The sequence below is a fragment of the Saccostrea echinata genome, unplaced genomic scaffold (assembly GCF_033153115.1).
Source record: "Saccostrea echinata isolate AGI-Se365-2 ecotype Australia unplaced genomic scaffold, CSIRO_AGI_Sech_v1 ptg000010l, whole genome shotgun sequence".
Lineage (NCBI taxonomy): Eukaryota > Metazoa > Mollusca > Bivalvia > Ostreida > Ostreidae > Saccostrea > Saccostrea echinata.
In genome coordinates, this window is record NW_026889759.1 from 12,984,271 (window position 1) to 12,996,709 (window position 12,439).

At 32.6% G+C, this 12,439-nt stretch overlaps 2 protein-coding genes across 2 annotated transcripts in view; one reads left to right on the forward strand and one right to left on the reverse strand.

Moving 5' to 3' along the window:
* The window catches only part of LOC133184428 (phospholipid phosphatase 1-like), a 181,299-nt gene that overhangs the window by 124,680 nt on the left and 44,180 nt on the right, over positions 1-12,439 (reverse strand). The window lies entirely within an intron of this gene.
* The window catches only part of LOC133184415 (coiled-coil and C2 domain-containing protein 2A-like), a 42,190-nt gene that overhangs the window by 5,039 nt on the left and 24,712 nt on the right, over positions 1-12,439 (forward strand). The window contains exons 4-6 of the mRNA XM_061319485.1: positions 1,856-1,930; positions 10,149-10,425; positions 11,024-11,193. Coding sequence (XP_061175469.1) covers positions 1,856-1,930; positions 10,149-10,425; positions 11,024-11,193 — 522 coding nt within the window. The remainder of the gene's footprint in view (positions 1-1,855; positions 1,931-10,148; positions 10,426-11,023; positions 11,194-12,439) is intronic.

The window sequence follows — 12,439 nt, forward strand, 5'->3', positions numbered from 1 at the left end:
AGAATTTAATCAACTTCAGGTTTTTTTTACTCCATAGCAAGGATTTTTATGCCCCCGTATCGAAGATTCGGAGGTATATAGTTTTTGCCCTGTCCGTCCGTCTGTCTAGCTGTTTGTCTGTTTATCTGTTTGTCTGTTTGTCCGCAAAAACTTTAACATTGCCCATAACTTTTGATTGGTTGGAGCTATGGCTTTCATATTTCACAGGTGTATTCCTTGTGAGAAGACCTTTCTTTGGGTACCAGCATATTTGACCTTTTGACCTTGACCTTGGAGTTTGACCCAGTTTTACAAAATTTTACCTAACATTAACCTTGACCATAACTTTTGAACAGTTGGTGCTGGGGCTTTCATATTTTACAAGTGTAATCCTTGTGACAAGACCTTCCTTTGGATACCAACAACTTTGACCCTTTGACCTTGACCTAGGAATTTGACATACTTTTGAAAAACTTTAATCTTGTCCATGACTTTTGAATGGTTGGTGTGAGGGCTTTCATACTTCACATGTGTAATCTTTGTGACAAGACCTTCCTTTGGATGCCAACATTTTTTACCCTTTTACCTTGGCCTTGGAGTTTGACCTACTTTTGGAAAACTTTAACCTTGGCCATAACTTTTGAACATTTGATGCTACAGCTTTCATACATCACATATGTAATCCTTGTGACAAGACCTTACTTTGAATACCAAAAACTTTGACCTTTTGACCTTGACCTTGGAGTTTGACATACTTTTGATAAACTTTAAACTTGGCCATATCTTTTGTACGGTTGGGATTGTAGGGATTTTATATATCACGTGTATTTCTTGTGAGAAGGCCTTTCCTTGGGCACCATTAATTTTGACCATTTGACCTTGACCTTGATGTTTGACTTACCTTTGAAAATTTTTAACCTTTTCCATATCTATTAAATGGTTGCTGCTAGGGCTTTCATATTTCACAGGTATATTCCCTTGGACAAGAACTGACTTTGGGTACCAACATATTTGATTTGCATTTGAGAAAGTTTAACCTTCGCTATAAGTTGCCATACGGGGGCATCAGTGTTTCACAAACACATCTTGTTTTAAGCTCATCTTGTCATTCCTATTTATTTGTTATTCTCCCTCTTTTATCCTGTTATGTATATGTAAATACCTCTGTCTCTTGAAACTTTTCTAATGATATATTACTAATATGACTAATATATAAAACCATAATGCTACAGTTCTGCAGCTATGTCCCACCCATCTTAAGTCTGGTATCTTATTTCATGGAGAAACTCTTACTGTCTTATGGATGTCACAATTGTTATTAAGTTTATACTCTACTTATTGAATAAAATAATAATGAAAATAAATAAAAGAGCAAAGTAAACCTGATTTTAGTCTTTACCTGGGAATTTTACTTTTTGGAAAATCAGTAGATGGCAAATGAAAATGGTAGTGAGGGGGCATTCATTATTTTCAGTAAAAATTGCAGTAGAGTGTGCTTAAAGGGCATTGGAGCTTATTAAGGTGAATATGATGTGTGTAAAAGTAAGTGAAATGATTGGTTGAATTGATTAATAAAAATGAAATCTGAGTTATAACATCAGATTATATGAATGTCAATTGCTCAGAGTACCAAATGCTATCACACCTATGATAAAAACAAGTATTGTGGCCTGTGGACCTCTTTTAAAATCTTGTCTCCACACTGGATTAAATGAGCATTGTTGCCCTAAGTTGGCTTTCTCTGAAACTTTTCTCTCACACTGGCTGTTCAAAGCATGGATATGAAACTATTGTCCTTGAACACTGAATTATTCAAGATAATGTTATATGTATACATGAGTATTTTTATTTTGAATATTTTATTATTTTAATAAAGCAGGTGGATGAAACTCAGGAGGCTGAATCTCTCATTAAAGACTTAAAAACAAAGCATCTAAGCAAACAGAAAGAGGTAAGCAATCAATTGTTTGTACATAATTGCTTAAAGTAAGTGTTTATGTATATATATTTTTTATCAATCTGATTAAAATTGATCCTTGATGCTTCTTTTTTTTTAATGATATATCGCTTTGAGCATCAAGGATCTGATTTTAATCAGATTGATTTTTTATAAAGTGCCGGTAATATGGAAATGAACAATTGGTGCATCAAATGATTTTGTCTATTCATGATTTATTTTGTTGTATTTTTTTTTTATGCCCAACCATGAATATGGTTGGGACTCTATATTGGGGATATAGTGTTTGTCTTGTCTGTCTTCTATTCATCTGTTTGTCTGACCATCACACTGTGCATTTCTCAGTTTCAAAGAAACTGTTTAAGATATTTTAACAAAAAATCATACGCTGATACATATTGGTGAAAGCTATTTAACTTTGGCATAATTTTCTGACCTTATAAATTCTCTCTTTGTTCCTACTTTGCCTCTATCTGCTTTTCAAAGTAACTATAAAAGGTACATATATGAAAAATCATATACTGATATATATTGGTGTGAACTACTCAGCTTGTGTCATTTTTTTTACCTTGATATCACTATTCTCGTTTTGCATTTATCCTTGTTTCAAAGAAACTGTTCAAGATTTTTTCATCAAACTTCATACAAATATACAGATTGATGAGAGCTATTCAACTGTGTCAGAATTTTCTGACCATGGCCTTCCTATCACATGAATTAATTGTTTGCATCTAGCACAGTTTAAAAGAAACTGTTCTTAATATTTTCATCAAACTTCACACATTAATACAAAGTGTGAGAGCCGTTCAATTGTGGCATTATTTTCTGACTTTAGGTCTTCCCTATGACCTGAACTTCCTTTTTGAAGATATTTAATGAAATGTATAACAAGTTTACATGTTGGTTAGAGCAATTAAACTGTCAGAATTTTCTGACCTTGACAAGACTGACTTTTCCATGATCTTGAACATCAGTTTTGAAGATTTTTTTAATCAATCTTTATGCAAAGATGCATATTGGTGAGAACAATTTAACTGTGTCAGAATTTTCTTACTTTGACCATTCATAGACTTTGAAGCCACTTTTCCTTCAATTTTCAATTACCTAAGTTTAAAAAAAGTGATCTAGATATTTCATCAAATTTTGTATACTTATACAAATTGGTGATAACAATTAAAATGTTGGATAATTTTCTTTCCTTGGCCTTTCCAATGACCTTGAATTTAACTTTTTCCTCATTTTGCTCTTAGTCAGAGTTATCCATAAGAATTAAAATAGCAGGGGACATTTAAAAAGTAGAAGGGGGTCAAGGGTTCCTTCATTAACAGGGTGATGGTGGAGAATACCAGAGTAACTGGGGGATTACGTCATGATAGGCGGGGAAGATGTTAGGGACAACCCTGTTAGTTCATCTTATTTAATTCCACAAAGGATTACTTCATCAAACTCCATACACAGATAAATTGTTTAAGATCATTTTAACTTTACATGCTAAATTACTTAAGATATCATTTATAATTTCGCTAAGTATGAGAAAATGAACTCCAAACAAAGAGACTTCATTTAGTTTTTAAATGCCTTCATTTTCCTGTTAAATTATAGATGGGATGAACCAACACTTTATTCCATGCTATAAAGGACACTACTTTACTGAAGGGGTCAGTACTGTATCTAGAAAAAATATGAAAATTATTCTTTCCTTCATTGTATTTTACTATTAGCTCAGACCAGAAAAGCAAAGTTGTAATACAAATGTACATTGGATGAGCATTCATGTCCTATGGACATTTTTTTTTTGTTCCTTGTACCTGATTTTCAACTGGGTAAGAGATGTTTTATTTTTTCTAGCATATAGGAAATTATAAGTGGTACAGAAACTTCATAATAACTGTTGATACTGAAGAAATTTGCTTCTTTTATTTCATCTTTTAGTCTTACAAAGTAGTTTTGGATCAGAGTTAAAAGTGAAATTTTATGGTCATGAAAAATTTTTTTTCAGTCTTTTACAACAGCAAAATATCAAAAGAAAATCTCATTGGACAGAGCTGACACAATTAGGTGCATTGATTACCCCAAAGCTTTACTTTAGTGTTTAATTGTTTACTTTCAAAAGTACATGTTCATAGTTGGAAATGTCAAATACTAGAAATTTGAAAATTATCTTTCACAATGTATTAAATATAAAACAAACATTATTTGTTTTTATCTGTGGGAAATTAGCAAGTCTTAATTTATTTCATTTTCAATGCAGTTAATGTTATTATTCAAGACCATCTTAGTATTTATATTATTATATCACCTGAGCCAAAGGCTCAAGTGAGCTTTTCTGATCAAAATTTGTCTGTCATTGTTGGCGCTGTTGTCAAAAACCTTTTACAATTTCGTTTTTTTCTTAGAACCACTGGGCCTATTTCAACCAAACTTGGCACAGAGTATCCTTGGGTAAAGGGGATTCAAATTTGTTCAAATGAAGTGCCACACCCTCTTCCAAGGGTAGATAATTAAGAAAAAGTAAAAAAAAATTGGTTGGGATCATTTTAAAATCGTCTTATCAAGAACCACTGGGCCAGAAAAGATGAAACTTATGTGAAAGCTTCCAGACAAAGTGTAGATTTAAATTTGTTCAAATCATGGCCCCTGGGGTAGGATGTGGCCACTGTGGGCATCAAAGTTGAATATGAAAAAAACTTTAGAAATCTTCTTCCCAAGAACAGCAAAGCCCTGATTAGTCATATCTTCAGGTAGTGTCGATTCAAGTCAGTTCACATCATGACCCCTGGGGATAGGATGGGGCCACAATGGTCGATCAAAGTTTTACATAGGAATACATAGGAAAAATCTTTAACACATCTTCTCAAGAATAACAAAGTCATGATTGGTCATTTTTATGTGGCAGCATCCTCAGGTAGTGTAGAATCAAGTTTGTTCAAATCATGACCCCCGGATGTAGAATGCAGGTCCACAATGAGCGATTTTTTTACTCAGGAATACATAGGAAAAATCTTTAAAAATCTTCTTATTTATGAAGAACAGCAAAGCTATGATTAGTTATATTGAAGCACCTTCAGGTAGTGAAGATTTAAGTTTGTTCAAATCATGACCCCTGGGGGTAGGGTGAGGCCAAAATGGTTGATCAAAGTTTTACATAGGAATACAAAGGAAAAATCTTTAAAAATCTTCCTCTCAAGAACAGCAAAACCATGATTGGTCATATTTATATGGAAGCACCCTCATGTTGTGTAGAATCAAATTTGTTGAAATCATTACTCCCAGAGGTAGGGTGAGGCCACAGTGAGTGATCAAAGTTTTACATGAATTGAACATGATTTGAACAAATTTGAATTTGAATTACCTGAGGATGCTTCTATATTAATATGCCTAAACATGGCTTTGTTGTTCTTGAGAAAAAGATTTTGAAGGATTTTTCCTATGTATTCCTATTTTTCCTACCACTTTTATATTTAAACTTTTCGATATTTAACTAATTTCTGCTTTTTCCTAGCAAAAGTGCTCGGGTGATCAATGTGGCCCATGGGCCACTTGTTTTTCTTGTAAGCATGGTAGATCAGTTAAATAGTGCAGCCAATGTTATGACTGTTAAATAATTTTGTTTTATTTTGTATCTGTGATCAAAATTCACCAGGTGGTATGACAATCATAATCAATGCTAAAAAGCTTTCATGCTCAAGGTCCTTGTGTAAATGATCTATGCCGTTTAATTTTGATCCTGTAAATCATGCATTTTGACATCTAATTGACTTATGAAATTTGCTACTATAGTGCAGTTTCGTAAGTTTAACCCTGGAATATTTAACTCCAAGGGGGTAATTGTGTTACATTGCACAAATCTCTTTGTTCTAATTTTGATATCCTTTCTAATAGACCAACACTTATTATTTGAGAATATATATTTAGTATAAATGGCACGTTTCATAGCATTATAATAGATGCCTCAAAGGCAATATTTATACTTCTTTAAATAGCTATCCTGGTATTTTTAAACCAATGTTAACCACTCGGTAAATTTCTGGTAATATATTTGGTTAATTAAAGCTTACATATGAGAGAAGGTCAGTTTTTGAATGGAATTGACTTGATTTTATGAAAAATATTTGGTATGTTTTATAATACATGTATATTACAAAAGTCTGGCAAATGACACAGAATTGATTTGGATTGGAGGATATTATTAATATTTGGAATAAAAACAAGTTAATAGAATGATAAATTATCAGAATTGCACAAGTTCCTTTCCTTGAAAATTGAATTTCAAATTTAATTTGAATATTAAAGTTTTATTTGCTAAATGAACAGGAAGTTTAGCAAATTTAACCTATTTTAGTTTTCAGAAGTGACAAGGTCAGTCATAAATTACATGTACTAGCATGTACATTCAAAAACCTAGGTTTGAATCACATATATGTAATATTCATTTGCATTATTCATTTGCATTGATTATAAATTGGTATGTTCAGAATGGGGGGGGGGGGGAGGGGTGGAGGGGGGGGGAGGTGATATATAATAAGTTGTAAAATAGATTAAAAATATAAAGAAATTTTTGCACTTTGTTTTTTGTTTGTTTTTTTTTGAAAGTCTAATTTGTTACTTTTGGTAGATTAAATGAACCAATTAATATGTGAGAAAATTTTGTTTTATCTCCCGATTAGTGCAGCTATTTATAATTATTAGTCTTTTGAAAGAAATAATATGTACAACTTATGAGAAAAAAATTATATTACTTGAATTTTGAAATTTTATTCAGTCAGAAGAAAATGATAACCATTTTCAATGTAATTGTAATTTCAGTGAGACTGAATTGAGACTGAAATACATGTATTGGCAATTACATACCTCCTAAAGTGATGCTCAACATTCCCCCCCCCCCCCCCCCCCATTAGTAATGTAATGATTGTCGCTGACTTTTGATTAGCAGTCATTAGAAATAAATGATATGAATAATAAATTGTTATTTTCATAATCGAAAATTGTTGACGTCAGTAATTTTTCATTGTACAAACTAACCTTTACTTTTTTTACCTTGCCTTAACAAAAAACAAAAATGGCTGATGAAGATAGTCTGTCTGGGACAGATAAAACAATAGTGAAAGTCAGAAATGACAGATCTATCCTTTTATGAAAATTCAAATTAAAAACATGACACTCTCTTTGTTGTAACAAGAAAAATGATAAACCTGCATTAAAACAGACGTTAGATATGAGACAATTGTCTGTAGATAATATGGAATAACGCAATCAAGGTTCATTGTACTTACTTATCTGGCCCTCTGTCTGTAGCTAATATCAGATAAATAATGCAACCAAAGTTCTTGTACTTACTTGTCTGTCCCTCTGTCTGTAGCTAATATGGGATAAACAATACAACCAAGGTTCATTGTACCTACTTGTCTGTCCCACTGTCTGTAGCTAATATGGGATAAACAATACAACCAAGGTTCATTGTACCTATTTGTCTATCCCTCTGTCTGTAGCTAATATGGGATAAACAATACAACCAAGGTTCATTGTACTTACTTGTCTGTCCCTCTGTAGCTAATATGCGATAAACAACACAACCAAGGTTCATTGTACTTACTTGTCTGTCCCACTTTCTGTAGCTAATATGGGATAAACAACGCTACCAAGATTCATTGTACTTGCTTGTCTGTCCCTCTGTCTGTAGCTAATATGGGATAAACAACACAACCAAAGTTCATTGCACTTGCTTGTCTGGCCCTCTGTCTGTAGCTAATATGGGATAAACAACGCTACCAAGATTCATTGTACTTGCTTGTCTGTCCCTCTGTCTGTAGCTAATATGGGATAAACAACACAACCAAAGTTCATTGTACTTGCTTGTCTGTCCCACTGTCTGTAGCTAATATGGGATAAAAAAAACACAACCAAAGTTCATTGCACTTGTTTGTCTGTCCCTCTGTCTGTAGCTAATATGGGATAAACAACACAGCCAAAGTTCATTGTACTTACTTGTCTGTCCCTCTGTCTGTAGCTAATATGGGATAAACAACACAACCAAGGTTCATTGTACCTACTTGTCTGTCCATCTGTCTGTAGCTAACATTGGATAAGCAATGCTACCAAGGTTCATTGTACTTACTTGTCTGTCCCTCTGTCTGTATGCCTGCAGATGCAAGGATTAGCTCATATTTTCTAAGCTTATCATACACTATATTGTTAGTCCATCACACTTTGCATAAAGCTCAGTTTCAAAGAAATTGTTGAAGCCAAAATTCATATACTGATACATTTTGGTGAAAGCTTTTTAACTATGGCATAATTTTCGTACCTTGACCTTCCCTGTGACCTTGACCTCAGTAATTCCCTTTTCTTCTTTCATTTTGAAGTTACCTAAGTTTAAAGAATATTATATTTTCGATAATTTCCTGATATTTTTATGCGTATACAAAATTGCTCAGTGCAATTAAAGTGTGGCTTAATTTCTTACCTTGACTTTTCCTATGACCCTGAATTTAACATTTTGCTCTGAGTTCATCTTATTTAATTCCATAAAGAATGGACTTGAAACAGTGGGACTTCATTTAGCTGTTACATAATAAGATGAGATGAATTAATATCAGACCAAAGAAGCATTTAAGGTATATTTCTTATCATGTTGCAATATAAATATATCTACCTTGGGTGGGGAATTCATCATCTATGGACATATTTCTAGTTCTAACTTACCACTAATGGCATCATTATTAATTTCCTCTTTTGACGTGTTGATAAAAGTGTTGATATATGCAGGATTTGAAATGAAATAAACCGTTTTTTTATTTTGCCCTGGCAATATGTTATTACAATGAGACTGTTCTTGATTTAACGTGTTTAATGAACAGGCACTACAAAGTAAATCAGTATGCATTGATTATATAGTAAAGGAATGTACTGAAGTAAAATAAAAGCTTTTCAATGGAAGCTCTTTATTTTATTATGCCATCCATGATTTTAAAAGTATGTGTAATTTTTAATTTCATGAACTTTTGTTTCCGCATTCATATGAACTATTTTTGAATCATGAAATGAAAAAGGAGATGAAATATAAGACCTCTCTTTGACAGAATGTCACATTGAGCATGGCCTTGCATTTGTCTTCAAAATAATTCTAAACATTCATTTTTGTGTACTTTATTGGTTCACTAATCAATATGAATTCGTCAAATGAAATGCCAAAATGAGATTCCTTTTCATGTATGATGTTTGAAATCTATGACAAAATAACAACTGATAGTTACAACTAATTTTAGCCCAATATTATTCGATTTTGTTCAATTTAATTTGCATGCTGCTGTCTTTATTTGGTAGATATGTAAAGTTTTGAGCACAGGTAGTTACAAGATAAAAATCATTATGAACTAATGTGTCCCACAGAAGTCAGTGTTAAACAAAAGTTTAATTACATCAATTCTCGGTACTTTATGTGAAATTCAAATCTCCAACCATGCTTTTGACCAGGTTTTCTTTTTTTAAAGTCCATACTTTACACAAAGATAACTTATGACCTGAGGGTGTGTCAAGACCTTGACCCAATGTAATTTGTACAAGTTCAAAGTCACTGGCATTATCTTGTAATGGAGAAACATTGTGAGCTCAAACAAAAGATTGCATATCAATCAATGTTGTTCTGTGACCTTGACCCAAGGTCTTTGGTTTAGTTTAAGGTCACTTGCAGAAAAAGTCTTAAAAAATTGTTTGGTCCATATTTTTGTAATAGAGAATTATTGAAGGTTCTTATATTAATTAAAGATTGGTTTTGGCCTGAAGGTATTTCATGATGATCTTTTCAAATTCAAGGTTACTAGTACAAAAATGGTTAAATTCTTGATTGTTCCACAACTTTGTAACAGAAAACCATTTGAAACCCATCCCTAGAGTTATTGATACAAAGAATGCTTTTGACTTGGGGGCTTGTCATTCTCTTCACCCAAGGTCATTTGGACTAGTTTAAGGTCATTGATAGAAAAATAAAATGCCACAATATCTTTAATTCAATTTTGAAGAAAAAAAAATTCTACCAGCAACTACACTTTATATTAAAAAATTGGAGGTAAGGGTATCATTTTGTGAGTTTGCTCGTAATATCTCTAGTTCAGCCTGTTAATTCATATCTAATTTTGACCCTGTTACAAATATGAAAGGGATGATACTGCATATATAATGTGTCATAAACTTACAATGAATTCTTGCAATTTAGCTTTCAAAAGTGAAGTCACCAAAAGATGACCTTGCTAAAGAACTACGCACCATTAAGAAGAAGAGTAAAGAAAAAGTGGATGAGACTATCAGACAGGAAGAGGCGGAGTTATCTGCAGCTGAGGATGGAACGGTTCCCATGCCAACAGAGGAGGAGGAGTTGGCAGAGACCCAACTTGGAGAGTCAGTAGTAACTTTTGCTGAAGAAGAATTACAACCAGAGGAAGATGCAGTGAAGAAGCTGAAGAGGAAGAAAGAAAAGGTGGAAGAGGAGGAGGGTAAACAAAATTATTCTTGTAAATAAATTGAAAGAATTCAAAATTATATTAGTTAAATACATTGGAATAAGAATTAAAACCCAAAATATATTATCTTATATTTACATTTGCTATGTTTTTCTATTAAGCCAACTGTGAAATTGATTTGAATGTCATTTTCATGTATACTCATGCGTAGAAGTATGCACAGAGAAACTCACGCTAAAGTGACGTCACAATGAGCTACAGAGACATTTATGAAAATGTAACGATATAGGGCAGCGAATGATTCAAACATTGAATGTATCTTTGGTGCTTTTGAACATGTAAAATGTAAATATAAGGAATATTTTTAAGTTTAGTGTGAATTATTGGTGTGTAAATCACACAGACTTCACAGCGCTTCATGAAATATGGCTACGTGACAAGTCTGTGTGATTTAAACCCCAAAAACTCACACAAAACTTAAAAACATTTCTTAAATATTAAGAAAGTATAAAGCATAAATATGTTTAATTTTGATATTGATAGCTGATAGAGTTTACAAATATTTGTGAATTTTATTCCCAAGTTTTTAAAGAGAGAACAGAAAGAGTTTGTTTTTATTTTTATTTTACAGTTGTTCCAATAAAAGATGAAGCAGAGGAAACAGTTAAAAAAGAGGAAGAGGCCCCTCCCCCTACCCAGCCCTCTTCCCCTCCCCCAGAGGAGACACCAAAAACTCTTCCTCGGGAGGAAGTGAAAACTCCTAGAGGACTCAGCATGAAGGCTCGACTCAAAAAAGCCAAGGTAATATCACCAAGATTTGCCTGAAAAAATAATAAAATATGATTTTATATTAAACTTTAGACACATTTATGTTAAACATTAGACATGTTTTTATGTTAAACATTAACCATACATTCATGTTAAACATTTAACATACATTTTTTATAAACTTTAGACATGCTTTTATGTTAAACATTAAACATGCTTTTGTGTTGAGCATTAGACACAGGGATTTATCAGTACCTTCTCAGGGGCCGAAATTCGGCCCCATTCCCAATTGAAAATGAGCTCACTTTTTTCCAATTTGGTTGTATTTTTTCCCAATTGGTGAACAATGCTTTTATATTCAATTTTCTTGGAAAAACACAGAGTAAAATTGTCAGATTGTCTGTAATTTTCATCTATTTAACTCATTTAGCAAAGCTACAGTCATAACACATGTTTAACAACACTGTAAAAACATCGCCAGTTTTTAATCCGAATTTCCTCCGTTTTTCTGAAAATGGTGATATTGTGTAATTGTATAGATTTATTAAGTTATTTCCATCTACTCAAATGATCTACGAATGAATGGTAAGGACTGTAGGCATTATTTCAGATAGAAAAATATATTTCAATGTTTTAATGCGTATTAATAGAGGATTTTGAGAAAATTTGTACTTTAGTATAATTTTTTGCAGGAGGTTTATTTTTTCCAGAAACAGATTCTATAATGACCTAAATTGAAATCTCATACACACATGTACTACCCTAAGTTGTATAAATACTTTACACTCACTGAAGTAAATTTTACTTTTATTAGTCTATTATTCATAATTGATCTTGTATGATGAAGTTGGATCATATTTAATTGTCTCTTTGGTTGTCCAAATTAGAGTTCATGCTGAAATGTTAAATGATTTACACTTGAATACATGATTTAAGTAACATTTTTAATTTTTCCCAATTTCATCAAATAGCCGATAATTTTTTCTCAATTCCCCAAAAATGGCATTTCCCATAACAGCCTGATAAATCCCTGAGACATACTTGTACGGTAAACCATAGACATGCTTATGTGTTAAGAGCCATTCTCTGTAATGACTTAAACTTTTATATAGGAGCTGTGGCATGCATAGTCTTAGAATTTCTCCAAACTCTCTATAATAAATGTCTTTGATACTGTAACCTCAAATCAGGCAAAAATTGGTTGCTACAGGTCATGGTTACCATAGCAACATGTCCTAAAGTTTGAAAAATGTCAGTTTTTTACATGTTCAGAGTCCCA